This window comes from Arachis hypogaea, chromosome 13 (assembly GCF_003086295.3).
Source record: "Arachis hypogaea cultivar Tifrunner chromosome 13, arahy.Tifrunner.gnm2.J5K5, whole genome shotgun sequence".
NCBI lineage: Eukaryota > Viridiplantae > Streptophyta > Magnoliopsida > Fabales > Fabaceae > Arachis > Arachis hypogaea.
The window spans coordinates 118,327,123-118,350,754 of record NC_092048.1 but is presented as its reverse complement, the minus strand read 5'-3'; the positions used below and the strand labels follow the sequence as shown (position 1 = coordinate 118,350,754).

The window sequence follows — 23,632 nt, the reverse complement described above, 5'->3', positions numbered from 1 at the left end:
TTCTTGTTGACTTGGCTCTGATGCTGGTCCTGTTCTCGGGGTGGTTATTACTTAGTAACAGTAGAAGCCTTGTTAATCTAAATTGTTGATTTCCCATATGAACTTTTAGAATGGATTATAAGCTGTTCAATTTATGTTTCCTTACACCAGCATCACACCAGAAATTCAATGTGACACAGCTTATGTTTGCACAGAAAGAAAAATTAATCCATGTTACCCGGATAATCATCATTGTTTGGCTAGAGATTTAGACACAACTCAGCTGCATTCTCTTACAAGTTATAAATCGGTACTGAATTTCTTTTGACCAAAGATGCATTACATCTAACAGTTCAATAAACAATAAAGCCCACAAAGACAAAGGGTATGTTTGTGAGTGTTGATTTTGGAAGGAATGGAAGGGCTAAAGATGTAAAATGAATTAACTTTACATTTTAAACCACTAATCAAAACTCACAAATACACCCTAAAAGAAAGGAGAAAAAAAAAATCCGACTTTTCTTTGACATTCTGCACAGTTACTACATTCCTTTACTAATTATATTGTCCAAATATTAGGGATACTACTTACAATCTCTAAGTGAAAACACTAGAGTTGGTGGTCAGAAAATTTCAGGTAGAGGCTTGTCTTCCAAGAATGACTTAAATAAAACAAGTGATCTTTCAGGCTGTGAGAAAGGAGCTTCATGGGAGGCCCCTCTGATGGTTGCAAATGACAGAATGTTGCCATAAACTTGAGTCCATCCACCAACCTAAACATAATAATTTCTTAAAACTCAGATTATTTTATGATATGTACATATTACATAATTTACGATGTTTTGAAACTTCTTAATTCTACACGGCTCAAGGCTTACCTGTTGACCTTCAAACCATACTCTGTAAGGGACTGTTGTATTCAGTCCGAATTGTTTTGACAGCTTTTGAACCAAGGTGCGGCTTCCGGTCAGTGGAATCACTGAATCTTGATCACCGCTATATTAAGAATAATATGTTGTTATGCTAATTAATTAGGACTTAGTACTTGATACACCTATATGGGCCTTCAGGTTCAAGTAAGCAATAGAATCAAGTAAAAGAAGGAAAATTCTAGTTCTAATTAATTACCTGTAAATTAAGATCCTAACTCCAGCTTTTAGGAGTGCTCCAACAACAGGGAGTGTAGGAACTTCCAGGTTGAGCATATCATAGTCAAGGATGCTGTTACCAACAAAATACATGTCAATGTTTACTGAGTAGACAAGTTATGGTTACTGGATTTCCAAGTTTTAAAGATCAAAGAAGCAATGACATTTGAGTGAAAAACTAATTTTTGTCTTGACAATCCTAGGATGCAACAAGGTTAATTTACACCAATATAAAGATTTGCACTACTGTATATCTTAGTGTATGAAATTTGGTGCAATTTTCATTCTCTATTTTACTGTCTTATTTTTTTTTTTTTCTTTATTCATCCAAAGTTTGATAAGATTACTTGCTGCAGACATCCCACTTGCGAACTCCAATAAGCTTGGCATGGAGCACCTGCTGCACATCTCTTCTGTTCAAATAATTTGTAACTTTGTCATCTACGCACACATCAATGCTCTCATTTTCTTTCTGTTTGGCCATAGGAAGGGGAAAAAAAAAAAACTCAAGTAAAAAAGAACAAGCCAATTTGAAAAACAGTACTAGAAAATAAATGTACTCGCTCCCATAATGAGAGTACTAAATAAGGTGGTATGATGTCCAAAGAAGAAGACTCACTTGGGTTTGCGGGCAAATAACTTTGGACTGTGAAAGGACTGAGGAGATGCAAACATCAAGGGTGACATCATATTTGTCCACAAATTTGCTTGTTTCTTTGCTTACTTGGCTCATAACCTTTGAACAAATGGGGGAAACTGAATCTCTATAGTATTCACTGACATACCGAGAATAGTTACAATCTGTGGTGAACATTTCATAAGTTGAATCTGATATTAATCCGTGAGACCAAAAAAACTCAGCCCTTGAATTGAAGTCAGTGGCATATTCTACAAGTGGATTACCCAACTGCAATAATGCAAAGAGACCCTTTAAGCATTAATATTATTAGCAATATCTAAGAATGAAAGGAAGAAAGAAGCATAGTTTATAAATATATTTGGTAAATAAATTGTATATTGCTTACAGCTATGCCTTTCAGATTGAATATCTTCTCCTTTTTGTTGATCTCAGTCATGAGCTTTGCTAGTTGTGGAACATAATGGCCTGATAAAAGAGAAAATGTGTAAAGAACAAATGATAGTGATTGCTTTATGTGTAACCTGCTTTTGGAATTGGAACTGGAATCTTCTAAACATGATGAGTGAACATGATAAATGTCCACATTTACCTGCATAACTTTCACCTGTTACAAACAAGTCTCTGTGCTTGAATTGAGGGAATTTGTCAAACCAGCGTTGCAAGAATACAAGATTGTCCCTGGCTTAAGAACTCAAAAAGTACTAGCTTCAGAATTTCATAATGATTATTTGAGTAATGAGTATCCCGAAACTAAAATATTGAAACTAGAAACACTCATAAGGTAAGAGATGAAAATAATCATGTAAAGTGGCAAACCATGCAAAAGTTATGTGGCATTTTTATCACTAATTGCTGCTTTGTCTTAACTTTTTTAAAAGCCTAATCATCTTAAATAATGTACGTGCCTTTTTGGACAGAAGATAGGACTGATTATTAAAGGAGCCTTCTAAAAAGAAACCTATTTGCCTCAAAAGATTAAAAGGGAAGGGGGGAAAAAGTTCTAAAGTAATTGACGTTAATCGAAGATGGATACCTGTTATTTCATCATTCACTCTGATATAAGAGGAGCTACCTTTAGCATAAGAGAACCCCACTCCAGCTGGTGTCTCCAAATACAACATGTTTGCCACTGCACACAAAGTAACTGGATCATGTTAGGACCATTCTTGAGTTATAATGGAATGGTCAATTCAATGGAATTACCTTTGTTCCAACTATACTCATTTTGAACAAGAGCTTCCCCATCTGGCCTGAAAGGTCCATTTTCTGAGAATGCACCTACTCCAAGGGAAGAACAACCAGGTCCTGTGACAAAACATGAATGAATTATCATATACATATGACACTCTAGAAAAATTTAACTCCTTATATCCTTTCTGTTCTAGAGCATGTGTTACTTTCAAATTTTAGTACATTCATAACTCAATGTAGCTTGATATATGTATCCATACACATTAAATTATTATTGTATAGTTTCCAAAGTGACAAATATTTTGGAATGGAGAAAGTAGTTTCTTTTTTAGTCTTGGAATTTCGATTTGAGTTTCTCAGTAACATAAAATATAGTTGAAGCAAGTGAGAGATTGCAGACCTCCATTGAGCCACAGCACAAGAGGCTTTGAGGCTGGATCAGCTTCTGATTCAACAAAATAGTAAAACAGAGCCTTGTGTTTCTTGTCATCCACTGTAATATATCCTGAGAACTGTTGAAAGCCTACATGGGGTTGTCCAGGAAGATGAGAAATTCTATCTGCATGAGAAGAAGAGAGGCAGAAGATCTCCATGGAAAAACTGAGTTGTAGGAACAACACAGCCATTACTCTCCATGTTGGAAATCGGTTCATGATTCCTCAAAACAAACAACAAGAGAAGGAAACTAATGCAAAATGGTATGAGAGAGAGCTTGTGTGTGTGCGCGTGTCTTTTAAATTGTTACTGAATGTAACATGGGGTTAATGGTGGGCCAGTTTGTGATTTGGACTCTCTCCATTTCAATGATGATTACAGTTTTAGCTTTTCTTTTTTTAATCCTTCCAGGCTTGAAAATGGTGTTGAAAGAGATGTGACAGAGGCAAGGACCAGATGCAGCTAAAAGAAGATTTGTCCATCGAATTAGGCCTCTGAATGTTTTAATCTGAGTCAGCTTGTAAGCTTTATACTATGAAAAAATAATAATATAAAAAAAAAAATAGGCATTGGAATATAAGTAATAATCTACCTCCATAACATTCCTTCTCAACCACAAACACCTTGTAACCTTTTTTACTACTCCAACCTGATAAGAGAAACCTTTTTTGTTTATAGCATATATACACTCGAATGTGATCCACTGATCCCAACCTAAATAAGCCTGGTTTCTGTTGTGTAAATATTGTATGCAAAATTAACTAAGAATTTATCTATATTTTATACTTTTAGTGAATATGACTATCTTCTATTTACTAAAGATAATATGTCAATTCAACACTTAGGTGTCTAAATCTTATGTTTCAATAATAGAACTAACTGATTGGATGATGTCCCTTTAAAGTAAAGTAGTTTTAGGGTCAACTATTCATTTCTTAGAAATTGTGTCAAGATGACAAACATGGTGTATTTATATTAAAAAGATGTCTCATTTCTCTGTACCCATCAGAGTTCTGAGAGAATATGTGTACTTCAATAGCATCTTGGGGGGATATTGCAGGGTGTACTGTAGACAGAGCATGGCACTTTCCTTGGTTTTCCCAAAAAAAAAAAAAAAAAAGCTTGTTTCATTGAATAAAAATTCTCTTATTCATGAAAGTATGCGAATAAGCAAGATTGGGAACATTGTTGTTAAATAGATTGTTTTATTGAAAATCAGCTCATTCCATTCATCTAATATTTTTCCAATATTTTTTTTTTTAAACTTTGTATTGCTATATATTTGGGAATGAACTAGTTACCTTTGACAAGTTGTGAAAAAGCGTTTCTTTTCTTATATAGTGCTTCTTCCAATCCTTCTCTTTTAATCTTCCGAACATGTCCTAATACAATGGAACTATTCTCCAACCACCACCTCTCTTCAATCACTTCAATTTTTTTTGACGCACAAACTCACATGCTAGCCTCTATAGGCTTCCTTGGGGGGCCTCCTTGTATTATTTTTTCCTGCAATTTGCAGCCATGGGTAGCATAATGTATGGGATGTTTATGTTTTGGCAAACATATCGGTGTGATTGAATGGACCCAATCCAAGTACAATTGGAGTTAGATGGTCTAATCATACTATAATTGCTACAAAATCTAGTCATCTTTGAATATATAGATTAGAGATTGAAGAAGCAGATGGTATAACAAACAAACTATAAAAAGACAAATGTAATTTGTATTTATAAGGTGGGTTCTGTTATATGTTCAACTAGAGGAACTAGTAAAGGAGAAACTAAAAAAAGAATGGTCCCTACCTTGAAGCTTTTACGAAAGGCTTCAGATTTTTCATCATTAGATGCACTAGTGTAATGTCACTGGTGTTTTTTGCATTCATCTGTATTTGTCAAAATATTCTTTCGATTTTCAAAATGCAAATTCTACTACCACCGAACTCTCCAAGAGAGAGAGAGAGAGAGAGAGAGAGAGAGAGAGAGAGAGAGAAGTGCGTGTGTAGTCATTTAAGCTCCAATTTTCGTCCTTCATATCTTGTGTCAAAACAACAAGACTGAACATATTATTTATATATCAACAATTGAAAAAAAAAAAAAAAAAGAATCGGTAAACATATTATTTATTATAAAAAAAATATAGAATTCAGCATTGGAAGTGGAGAATGTGTGAAAGAATGAAGTCTGTATAATTGCAAGGTAGAGCAGGGACTTGCCTTTTTGCTTTGTTTATTCTTTACGTTTCCAAACTTGAGAGCCCTTTTCATCCTTGCCATAAAATTACACAAAAAGTGGAGAAAAAGTTCAATCACTTTTACCCTTTATTTAACTACACAACCTTTTGCTTTCCTTCTCTTCAAGATACAGGTTTCTATGATTGCCTACGTCAACCAAACAGAACAGAACCAGTTCAGCTTCTTTGGCAAAGGGATTAAGATTAACATTAGCAAAAGCCATGTGATAAGAGCAACATATGCACCATATGAAGAATATTCAGACTTCAAACTTATTGCCATCACTGTTCACAGTTTCAAATATCAGTCCACTAGCAACCATAAAAGAAATGTAACTGCAATTTCCAACCATGATCACTAGTTCACTACCATTATTGAAGCATGTAATCTGAAATATGAAGGTGCCTATCCAATACTGACTTGAGTGGACTTTGGCTAGTGGGTTGCAGCAGCAAGACATTGGAGTCCAGTTATGGAGACAGGATTTGTGGCAGAGACAAGATTCCTCTTGTAATCTGGAAAAGAATGGCTTAGTGTTATTTTATCATACAAAAGACTAAAGCATTTTTCTGTATCATACAAAACGGCTCTGACCAGAAGGATAAACAAACCTTCGTCTCTGCCAAAAATAATTTCTAAGTAAATGAAAGGCTAAATTATATCATATATGGTGGGTTAACTTATTTATCTAACTGGTATCATTCAAAAAAGTATTTTGCTAACATGTTAAAATTATTATTAAGACGAAAAATTTAAAAAAAATTAAACACATAAGACTTGTATCAAAAACTTAAATTTTGTAATTTTTATATTTTTCCTATTGACAACAACAACAATATGATAAAGGATTTGAAAAAGAGATGCTACGGTAAAGATGCCATTTTCATGTAAAGACGTTTTTCATTTTGTAGTTGTTATTGATTTAAAAGCGTATCATTAAAAGTGTTGCTTAAAGAGAAAGTGTTACCCTTAATCGTTAACTTGGCTCTGATACCAATTTTTCAATTTCGACTTTTCTTTTTCGAAATTTCTACTACTTCTCTTGTATTTGTTATATGATAATTTATTACTAGTCCTTGATGTATATTTATAATTCTGATTTCATATTTATAGTTTTTTAATTCTGATCTAATTTCTATCATAATTATAATATTCTTTTTTGCATGGATTATTGTATATAAAATCTTTTATCTGTTTGTCTTTTTCTTTAATATAATTTCTCAAATCCTCAAAAACTTCTTTTATTTCTACACTTTCTCTTATTTCTAAATATCTTTCTAATTCTTCAATTTCATTCTCCATTTTTTCTTTCAACAGCTTTAATTCTTTTAAATCATAATATGGTTTTTCAGGCATTTATAAATTTTTTTAAATTTAATTCCAACTTGTTTATATTTATTCTTATTTCTATCTTTTTTATTATAAGATCATCAATTTCGATCTGAAGATTATTTAATTCTCTTTTATACTCCTCTATTTTACTTTTTAATTTTCTCACTCTTTTCCTTTTTATTTTATTTTCTGGTTTTTCAATCTTTTTATACTTCATAAATTAGGTAATCTTATTATAATTCCTAAAAATAATTTTGTTTAACATTATTTATTTTAGAATTTCTGCAAACTCTATCATCGCTTCATCACTATTTTCTAGAAATTCTATTAATTTTTCTAGCTCTTCAACTTCTCTTTTCAACTTGTCATAGATTATTTTTAGAGCTTCAAATGCTCTTTGATTTATTTCAGAAAACTGCAAATAATTCAAATGATTTTCTCTTTCAAAGAGCTCTTGTTTCTTATCTTGATAAGTTACATATATTTCTTCTTTATTTATTGTCATAATTTAGTATTTAGGGTTTCATTTAATTTTTCGACCTTTTTTGTTAATTCTTTTATTTCAGAATTTTCTTCTTTAATCTTTAACTTAGATAAACTTAAAGGCTATTAATTTTAGATTCTCTTATTTTAAAATTCGATGAAACCAATTTTCCTGATGGTTCTTTTAATAATAGAACTGGATTTTCAATAGCTTTATATTTTGGTATTTCTGTTTTTACAATTTTCTGAAATAATTCATCGACATAAATTCTTTCTCTGTTTTTAAATATTATACTATGATGGCTATTTGTTAAAGCATAATTTATTGCATATGTAATTGAAAATGGTTCATCATCTAGATCTTCCAAGATTTTCAGTTGATAAAGGCATAGCATATCCAAGATGGGCATTAAATTTAACATTTACGTTTGCTAAATTTTCATGAACAATTCCAATTATTTGATCTATTGGGTCATCAGTAATTCTTTTGTCACAGATTGCTAAACTTATTGGTGAATTAATTCCTTTCATATATGTAGATTTGATTAAGACTTGTATAGTACTAATATGAATCCATCCAATTTTAGATCTTTTTTGTTGATCCTTAATTTTCTCAATCTATTTACTCAATTCTTCATCATTTATCAAAGCTATTTCAAGTTCTCCATTGGCAGATTTTATCTTTATAGGGGCTTCAAGTTGAATTTTTTCATAGTATATTATATTTTTTCTATTAAAAACTTCTTTTAAAAGATTTTGTTTATTAAAATTTTCATTTGATTTGAGATTTAATTCTGTTTTTAGAACAGCCTGTTTTTCATTATCTAATAAAGCAGTTAATCTATAATAATCAGATTCTTCTGTTAATTCTAAACTTTCTAAATAATTCATAACTAAAAGACTAGGATGAAGATGTACATTTCTGGAGAAAAACTTCCTTTATTTAGTATATTTTACATAAGGTGTTTTTATCTCCAGAGGGGAGATTGTAGATACTAACTCCAGAGGGGAGTTTAGAACTATTTTTCCTTGAGGGAATTCTTTGTCAGACCACAGAATCGCCTCGGCAGCTTCCTCCTTGCTCTCCTAGCATATGAGTACTCTTAGCCTTCTGCTTTCTGTTTTCTGATGATTCTTACAATTGCCTAAGCAATCTATTTATAATGGTTGGGTCTGATGGACAATTCCCATCCTTACCCTTTTTATGACGTCATTGATTACGTCATTGTTTATTATCTTGCACCAGCTACATTGTTGGTGCCTTATGACCTAAGCGCTTACATCATTATGCAATAATGTTGAGGGATGCTTCAGATGCACTGTCCTCTTCTTTTATCATGTGGGCTTCAGATGCATTGTCCTCTTCTTTTATCATGTGGGTTGATTACGTTTCATTATTGCTTTCTTCAGATATTTCTGAGGCACATAGCTGGCATTTGTGGTCTTCTCTGTCTTTTATCAAATAGCAGAGATTCCTCTTTATCCCGTCAGGGAGTTTTTCTAAAAGTCCAGATAAGTTGTAGAATGCTGATTCAAATTCCACCAGGAGTCTCATCTCTCTTTCTTCAATTTCATTTCTTTTACTGGACACAAGCAGAGTATTTCTACTTTTATAATTAATTCTTGTGTGAGATTCCTTTGTTATTTTTTGAGTTCTTTCAAAGACCCTTGCTAATGTGCTGGCTAGTCTTCCTTCATGACTGTAAATTGTTAAATCTTGAATTCGATCAATTGGTTGAAAATTTCCTGGGAAGACAGACATGAATATTACTTGGTATGCTGGAACCAAGCATTCTTCTTCTTCATTAAAAATAGGTTGACTGTTTGTAAATTTTAGGGATACATCCTTTGGATTTACATTGTCAATCATATTTTTAAATCTCTTTACTGCATCAACGAATCCTGCAGGAAACTCACTAATAATTTTTAGATCATTAAAAATTAAAATTGTATCAATTAATCCATACTGGAAGAACTGATAAGTGTCAGATGGGGAAGCATCTGGAAAGATAACCAGCTTTGTTAGCTGTTCTTTGGCAATAGGATAATATCCCAAAATTGCCCTTTTTTCTTCAGTCCAATTCAGGACTATATTAAGGGTTTCTCTGAGATTTGATCTACAGACCCTTTTCTTTTCCTTGATTTCAGCCCTTGTAGGAATGTTTCTTATTATTCCTGTTCTCTGGGTTTGAATTGGAGCTTTATCTGCTCTTTTTAGAGTTTGCTCTGGATGAAGAGCTTCATATTCCCTGAAGGATTCTTTTGCCTCTTCCAGTGTTAAAAATCCTCCTTTATGAATTATCCTTGATTGATGTGTGAATGGTGCTGCTTTTTCCCAGGCATCATATACTCCTTTCATGGGGCCATTATAAATTACATAATATTTTTTATCTTGGGTAGATTTTTTAATAATTTCAGCAATTGTTTTATTTTCTGAAATTTTTTCTTCACCTGATTTGTCCACCATGCTTAGCTGGCTGAACTCTGATGGCTTTGCTTGTTGTGTTGATTTCATTGCTTCAATGGCCTTCTTGAGGGATTGGATTTGTGTCCTTATTTGCTGACAATGCTTGCATTTTTCGAGTTCTTGCTCATATTTTTGAATTTCTTGATCTAATGCGTTGTAGACGAACTCTATTCTCTTGTTAATGTATCTGCAATAACATTTTTGTCACCCTTAATATATTCAATCTTTATTGGATATTGTAACAAAAATAATTGCCATCTTACCAATCGTTCATGATTATAATCAACTTTTAAATTATATCGTATGAAACCTGTTAAGTAACTTGAATTTGTCCTTAATGTAAATTCTCTGGGTAGTAAATCAATTTTCCATTTCTTAAGAGATTTAATTGCTGCCAGAGTTTCCTTTTCATGAGTAGTATATCTCTGTTCTGTTGGAGTAAAAGTCCCTGAAATATACCTGCAAAGTAATTCCTTTGGGGAATATTTAGAATCTAGTGATTCTTTTTCTTGTTCCAAACCTTTTATAGCTTTCTTAGCTTTTAGACATCTCGACCAGGTTATGTCTGAAGCATCTGTTTCCACTATTAAGTAGTCGTTTTCTTCTGGAATATAAAGTTCTGGAAGTTTTTCATATAATTCTTTAACTCTTTGAATTTGCATACTATCTTTTTCTTCCCATTTCCATTCTTTTTTAGTACTTATTTTTGGAAATAAGCTTTTAGTGTATTCTGTTATATTCTTTAAAAATCCTTGATCAGAAATATAATTTATACATCCTAAAAATCTTTGTAATTGTTTTCTATCTTCTATTTTATTGGGAAATAAATTTACCTTTTCTAAAACATTTGGTTGAAGTTTTAGCTTTCCTTGAGTAGATAGAATTAATCCAAGAAACTCTATTTCTTGTTTTGCTATTCTTGCTTTCTTTTTGCTAAGAACTAATCCTTTTTCTTTACATCTTTCTAAAACTATTAATAATTTTTGAAGATGATCTTCTTTATCCCGTTTTGTAAAAATTAGTATATCATCAATGTAAACTAAAACAAATTCATTTAACTCTTTTAGATTTTCTTCCATAAATCTTTGATAAATACCTGGGGCTTGTTTTAATCTGAATGGTAATACATTCCATTCATAGAGCAACACACTTGTTGACTCTTTTGTTGGGCAAGTAAAAGCAGTTAATTTCTTTGTTTCTTCGTCTAAACGAAGTTGCCAATATCTAGATTTTGCATCAAGAGATGAAAACCAAGTTGCTCCTTTGATTTTTTCTAAAATAGAATCTTTTCTTGGAAGTTTATGAGCATCACCAATAGTTGCTTCATTCATCTTCTTATAATTAATTACCATTCTTCGTTTTTTCCTTTTAATTTCATTATTGTTTTCGACATAAAAGGCTGGAGCCGCATGAGGACTTTTACTTAATCTTATAATTTCTTTTTCCAAAAGATCTTTACATTCTAATGAGAACACTTCTCTATCTCTTGCGGAATAAGAAATTTTATTTGGAATATTTATCTCTTTTGTAGGATCTTTTAATTTAATGCTTACTAATTCTTTATCTGTATTTTTAATATCTAAAGGATTTTCAGCACAAATTTTATCCAAAAGTTCTTCTATCTTTATTTCAAGATTATTTTTTGGAATATTTATCTGAAAGTATAAATTTAAATAACATGTTTCTAATATAGAAAATATTTTAAATTTTAAGATTTTATCTATAGTAGTAGTTAGTTTTTTTATACGTTTTGATTTTTGATTTATTGAAGAATCGTGTGAAGCTTTTAAAACTATATATGTTATATCTTGAATGAATGGATGATATAACTTTAAAAAATTATTTCCTATGATAAAATTCATTCCAGAATCTAGCATATATATGGATGGAACAATGAACCTATAATTTTGAATAAATATTTCAGCCATCTCTACTTTTTGGTCAATTTTATGTATTGATTTGTCAGCTATTCTAACTCTTAATGGTTTCTTTATTTTTTTCCAATCAAGTTTTATATTTGTACTAGCAAAGCATTGTGTTGCTCCAGTATCTATAAAAGCATTTATAAACTTTTCTGTTATTTTTATAGTAATAAATGTAGCATTATTACTCAGTCTCTGAGTCTGTTTTTGAGACATATTAAAAAATATAGTCTAAGTTATCATCAGATTCTTCTAATGGTTTCATGAAACAAGACTTAGCAATTTCTATTTGTTTGGTAAGATCCTTTTTATCCTTCTTTTTTGGACATTCATTTGCATAGTGTCCTTCTTCTTGGCAATACCAACACTTACAATTTTCTTTTTTATTTGGGCAATAGTCATTTTTTTGTCTTTTGTTTTTATTATTATTTCTTTTTCTAAAATACCTCTTTTTTCTCCAGTTTGGATAGTATTTTCTTTTTTTAAATTGATATTTTCTTTTTTTTTTGAAAATTTTTATTAAGACCATATTTTTGGGGTATCTCTTCATTATCTTGACAGTAAATTCTAATTATATTTGTAAATCTTTTTTGAGTCGCTTCTTGCATGCAACGTTCTTTTATTTCCTCTCTTATTGCAGAGGTTGCTCCACCAAAATTATTTTCAATTGTCCCTCTATTTATTTCTCTTATAAATCTTCCCATTATAAATTCATTAGCAGGATATGGAAGTTTTGTTATATACATACTAAGATAATGGTCTTTATCTTCTTCTTTTAATTTATAATAATGTATTCTATATTCACATATATAAGACTCCACATTACATAAATCATATATCTGAATATTAGCTAAATGGTTTTTTGCTTTTTGATATTCTTTATTATAGACTTCTTGTCTATGATCTATAATATTTTTTCCAAAAAATTCTTTATATAGAATCATCATTATATGTAATATCTTATCATAAGCTGTTATTTTTGTTGCTAATTCTTCTATTATTTGGTTTTCTATTGATGTCATATAATCCCTTACAGTTCCTTTAGTATGAAACCCTATGTAATTCCAAATATCTCTTCCATACAATTCACTAAGTTTTGGATTAGTAAAGGCTTCTAATAAGAAGGAATTCAACCAGTTCTCGAAAATTTCTTTTTCATTCTTTTTACAGTCTAAATCGAGCATTCTTTCTCCTTCCATTTCCTGAATTTTAGGAACGTATTTTAATGGTATTTTTGTGTATTTTGAATCTTTATTTATAAATCCTTTTTTAAAAGCATAATTATCAAAACTTGTTTCCCATTTAAATTGAGATTGATTATCCTTAGATGTTCCAGCTTCATTTTTTACTTGTATTGGAATTGCTGGTTCTTTCGTCACTTGAATAATCTAGGATGCGTTCTTCATTTTCTATATTTTCAGAATTTACTAATTCTTCTTCTATTTGAAATCTCTGTTCCACAATATTATTTTCTTGAGCCATTTTTAATTGTTTAAAAAGCATTGTAACTTCTTCTAATTTTTCTTCAATATTCATAATTTCAATGGTGGATTTACTTTTAATTCTGTTATGTTGATTATATTTTGAAGTTTTTCTTCTTTGGGATTCTCTTTTTCCTTATTTTTTTGAAAATTTATGGATACTAATATTTCTTCAAGCATATCTACTATAGAATTCAATTGTGGGTTAAAAGTATGATAAAGATGTGGGGAGTCATTTCCATGGTAACATTTTTTAGAAATTTCGTGTGAAAAATAAGTTTTTCAGGTTTTTGAAACCCTTCAATAAAACTTATAGTAAAATAAAGATTTTGAGAAAAATTATTTTGTATTGATTTTAAGAATTCGGTGTCATTACAGTTAACATTAGTTAAAATTATTAATTTTTGATCTATTAATTTTGATAATTTAATTATTTCTTCTCTTAAATTTTCTAATTTACTTTTTTTCATTAAGTGACGCTTTTCTTTGTGAAAAGTATGGCTTTAAAATGTATGATTTAGATTTTGCCACGTAGACATCTTTACCATAAAGTTGTTTTTGGAATCTTTATTTAAGTGGTGCCTTTTGAAAAAAGAGAGCATCATTACCTTTGTACCCGTGCATGGAAAATTAAGACCTTGGGAGTTGGGATCAGTCTTCAGTGAGTTTAGTCTTCACATCGTTTGGAAATATTAAAATGCTACTGCATTAGATGCTTTATTCTATATTTGGAGTATTTTGGACTCATGGAAGAAGGAAAAGTATGATACTATGATCTTTAGTCATCGTCTCCACTTCCGATTTGAGGAGGATATTTGAATGGTAGGAATCAATGTTGTGGCCATCGCGATAAAAATAAATAAATAAATAAAAGTTGAAATTTGATCCGTAATTAAAAAATTATGCAATGTCTTCTAACACTGCTCTTAAATAACCGCTACGTTATTGTTCCTCATCCTAGGAAGAAAATAAACGAGAGATACACGTTTGAACTTCTTGAAAGCTTCACTTTTATGTTTGGCCATTTTTATTTTCCTGAACGCAGAATTGATTCTGCTTCTGAACGCACGTTCAGGAGAAGCTAAAATTTGTAGCTTCTGCGTTTCACGTTCATGGTTGCTTATTGTCTTTGAAAAATTAGGTGAAAATTTTATTTCTTTTTTACCAATCATACCCTTCATTTTCTTCTATAAAAAGGATACCACTAACTATTACCTTCACAATAATTCTTTATAGTTTTTCCTACTTCTTCATAGTTCTTAGTTACAATTTTTTTTTCATTAAAATAGTTCAAATTTATTTTAATCACTAGCAAATTAAATATTTTAATTTTTTTATTATTTTTAATACTCATTTTCATATTTAAATTTTTATGTTTTTATTGTATTTTTTACTTATATTTTTTTATTTATATGATAAATATTTTTATATTATTTGTGTAGTGTTCTGATTTCTTATGTTATGTTTTTATAAGTTTTTTTATTATTTACTATATTATTTTTTATAGATATATTTTTTATTAAATCTTTTTTTAATTTTTGTTTGGCTTTGTTCATATAATTATTTATTTATTTTATTGTATTTCTTTTATTCATATGACAAATGTTATTGACCTTTTTTTAAAGATATTTTTATTATTTTTTTCATATGAATTCTTTTTTTTCTATCATTTCCTGCATTATATTTATGTTGTGTATGAAATTTTTTATTTTTTATTTGATTTTATTCATACGAATTTTATTTACTTTTTATTGTATTTTTTTGTTCATATGATATATGTTGTTGATTTTATGGAATTTTTATTATTTCTTATCTGTATGATTTTTTTCTATTTTTTGATGTACTCTATTTTTGTTTTGTATTAATTTTTTTATTTTTTATTATGACTTTATAAAATTTGTAATTATAATTATTATATACTACGTTTATTATTAAAATTTTGTATAATATAAATTATCTATGATCATATAAAAAAGGACAAAATAAATAAAAAATTAATTATAAGTAACAATAAAGCCATAAATAATAAAAATTTATAGTCCAAAATAATACTAAATTAAAGAGTACTAATAGTACTAGAAAAATTATAGAATATTTTCTTTTTGTTTGATATTATAAAATTTATAGTACTCTCTTTTATTTTTTTTATTGTATTTATTTTATTTATATGATAAATATTTTTTATATTATTTTTGTTAGTATTCTGATTTTGCATACATATAAAAAAATTATTTAAATTGATGTCTTTTTTAGTAATTTTTTATCTAAAGGTGATTTTGAGTAGTATAATCCAAACAATATTTGTTTTACTATAATCAATTTTGATATAAAGATTGCCAAACATAAATCACGTTAACCCAAACTTACTTTTCATCAAAATCAATTTTACAAAATCAATTTTATGCAAACTCCCGTTTGCAAACTGCAATCCAAACACACACGTATTAGATGCTTTACCGCGTTTAATTTTCCCCATTCCTTCGTATCATGATAAATATTGAAGAAAAGCATGACAATCATGTTAAAGAACCAGCAAGTTGATCACAATGGTTTTATTCCTCTTTCTTCAAATCCTTGAGAAAACTAGGGCTCGAAATGAGTTAAGCCAACTCATGAGCCAGTCTGAATTTGACTCGTTCATAACTTGATAAGCTGAACTCATGAGCTGATGTGTCGAATTTGAGCTTGAAATTGAACTTATAAATTAAATGAGTTGAGTTTGAGTTTGAATAAGCTCAACTCATTAGCTCGTGAGTTGGCTTGATTAATTATTAATACCCATATCCTATATGCAATTAATTTATACTTTTAATATTAAATATATGTAATATATAATTATATACACTACTATAACACTACAAGAAACATCGTTAAAATCGACGGCAAAATGAACGGCCAAAGTGGTCGTTATTAGGCTTGTCGATTTTTTAAAATTCTAATAAAATCGACGGCTTGCCTAGCCGTTGATAATAATTTAATAAAATCAACAGTATTTTCGTTTATAATATGAGTTTGAGAATTTTATCTTCTTACTAAAATCGACGACGTTGCCGTCGATATAATTATATAAAATCGACGATATTTCTGTCGATAATTGATTCAATAAAATCGGCAATATTTCCGTCTATAATATGAGTTTGAGAATTTTACTTGCTTAATAAAATCGACACAATGGTCGTCGATTTAATTATTTAGATACCGACAAATTCTTTGTCTATATTTTAGTTTTTTTTTGTCTATTTTAAATTTAAAAAGCGACAACGTTACTGTCGATTTTAATATCTATATTTTTTTAATTATTTTTTCTATTTGAAAAATAGTAAACAATTAATGCAAATAAACTTTTAAATATAGAAATGAAATTTATACAGAATATTAGATAACAAGACAAATAAACTTTTAAATATAAAAATAAAATTTATACTAAATATTAGATAATGAGTTTACAAACTTATCAAAATAATAAATAATCCTTTAACATAAGGACTCAAGATAAGATAAATAACTAAACTTAGACTTATATTCGTTTAAATTGTTATCCACTAATAATACAAAATATTCAAAGTAAAGTAAATAACCTACTCATACTCATCTAAATAATCATCTGAGTCATCAAGATTGTTAGAATTATTCTCCCTTTGAAAACTCTGTGGTTGTGTTGATCACTGCAGAATAAGTGGAAGTTTTCTACCTAGGGGTGTGCTTTTCTGAGAGTTTGGAAAAGTAAAAGGAGGAGGTGGGGAAACACGTGATCGAGAACTACTAGGACCCATGGCCCTCACATACTCAGTCAAGATGCTCAATTGATGACTAAACAGATCCATCTGTGAGTTACTGGTGTTAAGATCCTCACGCAAGGATTCAACAGTCTGTTGCCACTCGCTTTTCTCCCTTTGGTAGCGGTCTTCAAGCTCTCTATAATTAGCGGCATGTTGTTCAACTTTCCTATTGAGTATTGCGATTCATTCTCTAAGATCCAAAACATTATTGCTGGTGGTCATGGTTGGCCTATCAACTCGAGGTCGCACCATGGAAGAGTTCCTTATCTGACCCATGCTATATACCCTACCTCTTCACTTTCCACCCACTGTCTCAATCCATATGCTTTCCTCAGAGACAGGCGGTAGATCAGTTACACCAGCCTCTATAGCAGCCTGTCGCTCTTGCTCAGCCTGGAATATACTCTCTTGAAATATATCCTACAATGAGGAGAAATGATTGATAAACTACTACAAGTATCAATAATGCAAAAGCTAAGAGGATATGTGAAAAAAAATAAGTCCAACATTACAATGAAGGAAGGTATTAAGTTATTTCTTTTCACACATTCCAATTAAAAAAAATAGTTACAATGAATAAAGGTAAGTTACATTTGTCTTTCCGGAGTGTTCATCAACCCATTGAGTCCTATCCTCTTTGCGAGTATGAGTGTGCTAAAAAAACTCATCCATACGTGATGGTCTTCCAAGCAAATGATTCTACGTAATGTAACCAAATTATCAACAAATATAAGTGTACAATTGATGATGTATTGAACTAAGAAATTGATGATGTATATACTTAAAGCCATGTATCAAAAAAATCTCTCTAATCAAGTTTCATCAAACCTTAATATTGATATCTACTTTTTCAGATTATGTCATAAATCTGATGCACAGAGATTTTCGTACAAAAGTCATTCTTCATATAGAAAGCAACCAAACTGTTAATAAAAATAACAATTTACAAAATAATATGTTCAATGAACTACACAGAATTAAATTCTTCAAGAAATAACCAATCTGATCATATAATTAAATTCTTCAAGAAAGAACCAATCTTAAAGAGTTGATTGCTAGGAAAAAGTTTATTCACTTGAGAGATAAAAAGAGAAGAAAGTTTGGTTGCTAACAGCATGCTTTTCGTTGGATGAATTGGAGGTGCAGTTGAGATGGCAGTTTTGTTACCCTGCTTGATGCAATGTTGCTTATATGGTTCGCATTGCTTACTTTTGTCTTCTGTTTCTTGCATTTTGTCTTGCAACCTTGATTCCTATTTTGTTGTGATAGTACTTTTTTAATCATTTGAAATGCAATCTACTTATGTTTCATGTACTATTCGCTACAGGTCTGGTTTCACTTAAAGCTAAAAGAATCCTCTGAAAATCTCTCAAACTCGGCTAGGTACATAAAATTACACCCAAATTTTATGGCTAATTAACCATAGTCGAATTACAATTCAACTCATCTAGCAAAAAATTTGATAAAATTAAAGTTCAACATGCAAACAACAATTTTCATACTTTGAGTACCAAGATTTATTCTCAAATGCACAGAACCTATCGCACTCAACTATACTAACAAGCTATTTGTCCTTCTTAGCTGCCTGTTTTGCATCGTGCTGTGTAGTCTATAAAGCAGAAATGCATTCAAAGTTTTGCATGTTTTTCAACCACAAGCTTATCCTGCTTTTCTTTTAAACATGGCACAGAATTAAGCACATTTCATTAATCAGTTTGTAATATTGATGCACATACAAAATTATTTAATTAACATTCACAGCAAAATCTCTTATATTTTATTCATCACGGATTTTGCATTCAACTCTACTGGAATCAACAAAGATGGACAATGCTTCATTTCAAAAGATAGTGACCATTATCAAAAGTTATAGCTTTTGGTGTGTTATTTATGTTCTTCATGCAAATAACTAGAAGCAATAGGAATCAATTGCAGGTCATTTTTCTTCTAACGGTCACTCCAAATTACTCAGTCATGTTCAAGTCCTCACATTTCACTCCATTAGGAAGCTCCCAATCAAAGTGATATAGTAAATATTTAACCATATGTAATGTAAAGCATATTTAACTCCAAATATCTTAGCTATATAAGAATTTCAAAGGTTAAGTGTTATTTATGAAAAGATAGTAAAGTAGTAGCCAAAGCACTAAGAATTGATAGGTACATTAAGTACAAAAAATTAAGTATTCCTATAATAGATCCTATAAACAAACACATTATAATTAAAGATGAGCTCTATAGAGCAATTTCTGGCCCTGGAGGAATTAGGAGTGTTCAAATCCAAACCGATCCAAATTAAACCGCTCATCCAATCCAATCCAAACCGAAAACCGATTAAAACCGCACTAATTCGGATTTGATTGGATCTTATTTTTTGCAAACCACTGGATCGGATCGGATTTCGGATCTACTTTTCACAACCGATCCAATCCAATCCAAACCGCACAATGTGTTATAATATTATTATTTTATTATTATGTTTACAATTATACTTATAACATATTCAATTTGTTATACATTTTTGTATTTTTCATGTATTATTATTATTTAATAGATATTTTATGTTCAAAATGTGATTTATTTATTTATTTTAACTAACCTATAATTTTATTTCTATTTATGTTATCGTTGGTTTTTTAAGATATTGTTAAGACTTGTTATGTCATTGTTGATTATTTGAAATTTGATGTTGAGACTTGTTATATATATTTAATTTTTTTAATTTACAAAACCGCAAATCCAATCCAATCCAAACCGCTCGAAATTGGATCGGATTTTTTAAAAAAAAATCATCCAATCCAAACCGCACCGCAAGTAAACATAGTGTTTGGATCGGATGAATTTTTGACTCAAAACCGATCCAAACCGCACCGCAAACACTCTAGGAGGAACTAGAGGGATCAAAAGCATTACTAACTATTCCCCAGTAAGTAGGACAATCCCATCATATTATTTGATCATTTATTCATTGTATAAATTGATTTGAAGTAAAAAGAAAATAATTACAAAGTTACTGTAAAATGTTACTCAAGCAGATTAATTTAATGTAACATATATATGGATTATGGAGTATCACTGCTTCTAGTAAGGGTCTAATGTTATTTGCTGTAGGCTTATAAAGCATTGAATGAATCAAGGGAAGAAGGGTTCTCTGGTATATACTTAGATGCAGCAATAGGAAAATTTATAACACATAAAGTAAAAAAGAAGGTTCTATAAGCAACTTACCAAGCATAACCTCGCTTTTGGAAAGGTGGTGCCTCCTATAGTATGAAGGAAGGTATCTCGAATTGATTTTCTGGCAGCTGTATTTTTCGCATGTAATTGTCTATAGGCATTAGTGTCCCAACCTTTTTTGCGAATGACATGGAGCATACCTCACAAGCGCTTGGTAGCCCTATACCTCCAAGTTTGATAGATATCATCATCTTCCGTGTCATTAATATCAAAGCATTTTTATTTTAAAAAAGAAATAACATCTTGTTATTATATAACATACTATGATATATAACATTGTAAAATACGTAAAATAAGGTAGATAAAATTTACTCTCTACTATGTCCACCATAATTTTTGAGTATCATCATCTGCCTCATCAAAACTCAGTCAAGGCTTGTTGTAGTTTTCCTTAAAACCTGAAAAGTACGCTTTAAGCCAGACTTAGGTGGGTGCCAACTACATCAAAAACCAAAAAATGATAAAGACATATTACTTAGTAAAAATGAGACATGCGATTCATAAAATTTAAAGCAAATAACAAACTATTTGACACCATCATATCTAAGTTTGGAAGCACTTGTGCTGGAGTGACTAGTGGCAGTGGATGTTCCTTGACCCTAAGTATGTTGGATACCATTAGATGTGGTTTGTCTTTTCCCACAAGATTCTGCTCGATTGGGAGCTGCAATAGCTGGATCACTCTGCACAACATGTGAGACAGTGTTGGAAAGTTTATTGGCTTGTTGAGTGCATGATCTTGGCACACTCGGAGTAAGCATCATGTGTATCTGAGGCTCCTGACGAGAGGGGGTAGTAGTAGCAATAGGTGACGGTCTCCCATTGGTTGGAGAAGTCATGCCTGATGATGACCCAACGAGGGTGTATGGATCCACATGCAAGTCAAGGGAGGCACTACAAAAAAAGGGTTAAAATGGCGGATTTTTTTGGAAATTACGGCAGTTTCAACCGCCATTTTTACCAAAAACAACACTCCCAGAAACGTCGGTATTCTGGGGCCATTCTGGTTATTACGGAGGTTTTTAGAAAACTGCCACAATTACCTATGGATAATAGGCGGTTTTTTTACGGTTAAAATAGCGGTTTCTGACCGCCATTATTTCCATGTAAAACGGCGGTTTTTAAATTGTTTAAAAACGGCGGTTTTTTACCAGGATATAGTGACATCATTTCTATTTAAAATGACATCTTTTCTGTTTAAAATGGCCATTTTTATCAGGGTATAATGGCATCATTTTTGTTTAAAATGGCAGTTTTTAACTGCCGTTTTTACCAAGGTATAATGGCATTGATGATAGTTTCTAACCGCCGTTTTTACTAGAGTATAATGCCATCATTTTCGTTTAAAATGGGGGTTTCTAACTGCCGTTTATATCTAATTATGATGACAATTTTATGCTTTTTAAAATAAGATTGAAACCACCTATTTGAAGTGATATTTTCGAAACTCAAACTTTAAAATATCGTAATAATCAAAAGGCATAGCCATAAATCAATCATCATAAGATGATTTTTAATTCATACATGATTCAAAGTAACATTTTTCAATAATTCGTCTTAACATATAATCCTTAATACATAAAATCTTTATCATACAAAAATATGCTTCCTTATTGTTCGCTCTAGAAGACCTATTTCATAATTCTTTTAGTGGTAGAATCTCACTCTCTTAGTTCAATCCCTACAACAAAAATATAATTATTATGAGCACAAAAAATACAAGAAAAAAGCATATATTAATATATATTTTAGTATAGAATTTTATTTCTTCCTATAAAGTTCTAAACCCTTCCACTTATCACTAATGCTATTGAGATTTTTCTTATTGAGGATTTCTCACAGCCACAAACCGAAAAAGATCAAAGTGTGTATATATATGTATGAAGTAACACAGTAAACTTCTAATAATAAATGATAAATTTTTCTTAGTTACGTACATGGCTTTCTATTTTCTCTAACAGAAGAGAAATTAAATTTAGAAACTTCCAACAAGAAGCGTAGAAAAATAACAAATTAAAGGGACATACAAACATATCCTAATTAATTAAGCATTTAGCAATTAATACAAAACATTAATTAAACATTTCTACAAACATTATTAAGAATCCTGTTTTACTGTAATTAGAATTCCTCTATCAGATACACACTAAACTTTTTAGTTCTACAGAATTTAATCAATTCCAAAGTCAATGAAACTAATAGACCAGAGTCAAACTTTTTTCCATGTAGGTGGCTTGCTAGATACAATTTCGACAGAACCAGTGTTAGAGAGTAATTAAGTTGCTATGTGCCAACATCAGACAAAATGTTCTTAAATGCAATATAGTTATACTCAAGGACAAGTAGTGTGATTGACACTAAAATTGAGAAATTCTATTGCAACCATTAATAATATAGAGGAGCATTCGTCGAATTGTGCGTAGAAGATGATAGGGTGATAGAACATAAAATGTTAAGTGTTGTGGATGCTGAATATATAGTCCATTATGGATTTATGGTCTTCCTACTCTTGGTATCATAAATAAATCTGAGGTCAGAAATAATTAAATTTCCCATCTTTATTATTATTATTATTATTATTATTATTATTTTGAAAAGTGCGTCTCTAATTCTACTATTAGCATTGGAAGTAACAATTATCTATATATGACTTACAGGCTTTATCTCAAGCAAAAGATCAGAGAATTAATGTAAGTTACAGGCTTTATCTCAAGCAAAAGTAGATGAAGATTCTTGTTCGGTTGATCCATTTCAATAGTCATAACTCATAACTAGATATATGAATTAAAGGGATTTGTTTTTTTATTATTATATATTTATTTGTGTATCTAGCATCAATTAAACACACACACACAAAGGGTGGTCCTTAACGTCTTATTATTGATATAGTAAAATTCTTTTGACAGTTTTGATCATGGGAGATTGTTATTATTATTACTAATATTCATCTCTCATGTATATAAAATGGTAAACATAATGGATTAGATAGATCAATAATGAAGTTACATGTTTGGCCCTGCTAACGATTATCAAATTAGTTATTTGAAGGGTTAAAATAAGAAATAAACCTTTTATTTACAAAAAGTCAATTTAAGCATCTTTCACTTTATGCATATTCTCCGTATTGATGCAAATGAAATTAACAAAAGGAATAGATTTCATATAGTCAATGCAAACAGACTTGACATACCTCAGTTGCAAGAAGAGAGCTTATTAGATTAGTTTGTGTTGATACTGCAAAAAATATGGAAAAAGCTTATTAGCTTATTCAGTTTGTGTTAATACATGCAGCTGTGGTTTCCTCCTCT

At 30.3% G+C, this 23,632-nt stretch overlaps 1 protein-coding gene across 1 annotated transcript; it reads right to left on the bottom strand.

Moving 5' to 3' along the window:
- Positions 1–246: 246 nt before the first annotated feature.
- LOC112732904 (serine carboxypeptidase-like 45) lies at positions 247–3,840 on the bottom strand. The gene is made up of 10 exons (XM_025781723.2): positions 3,359–3,840; positions 2,971–3,072; positions 2,801–2,896; positions 2,357–2,449; positions 2,153–2,232; positions 1,747–2,034; positions 1,475–1,599; positions 1,108–1,200; positions 858–975; positions 247–752 (listed from the first exon to the last, which is right to left on the bottom strand). The coding sequence occupies exons 1-10, from the start codon at positions 3,609–3,611 to the stop codon at positions 603–605; spliced, it is 1,398 nt and encodes a 465-aa protein (XP_025637508.1). The 5' UTR covers positions 3,612–3,840; the 3' UTR covers positions 247–602.
- Between the last annotated feature and the right edge of the window lie 19,792 nt (positions 3,841–23,632).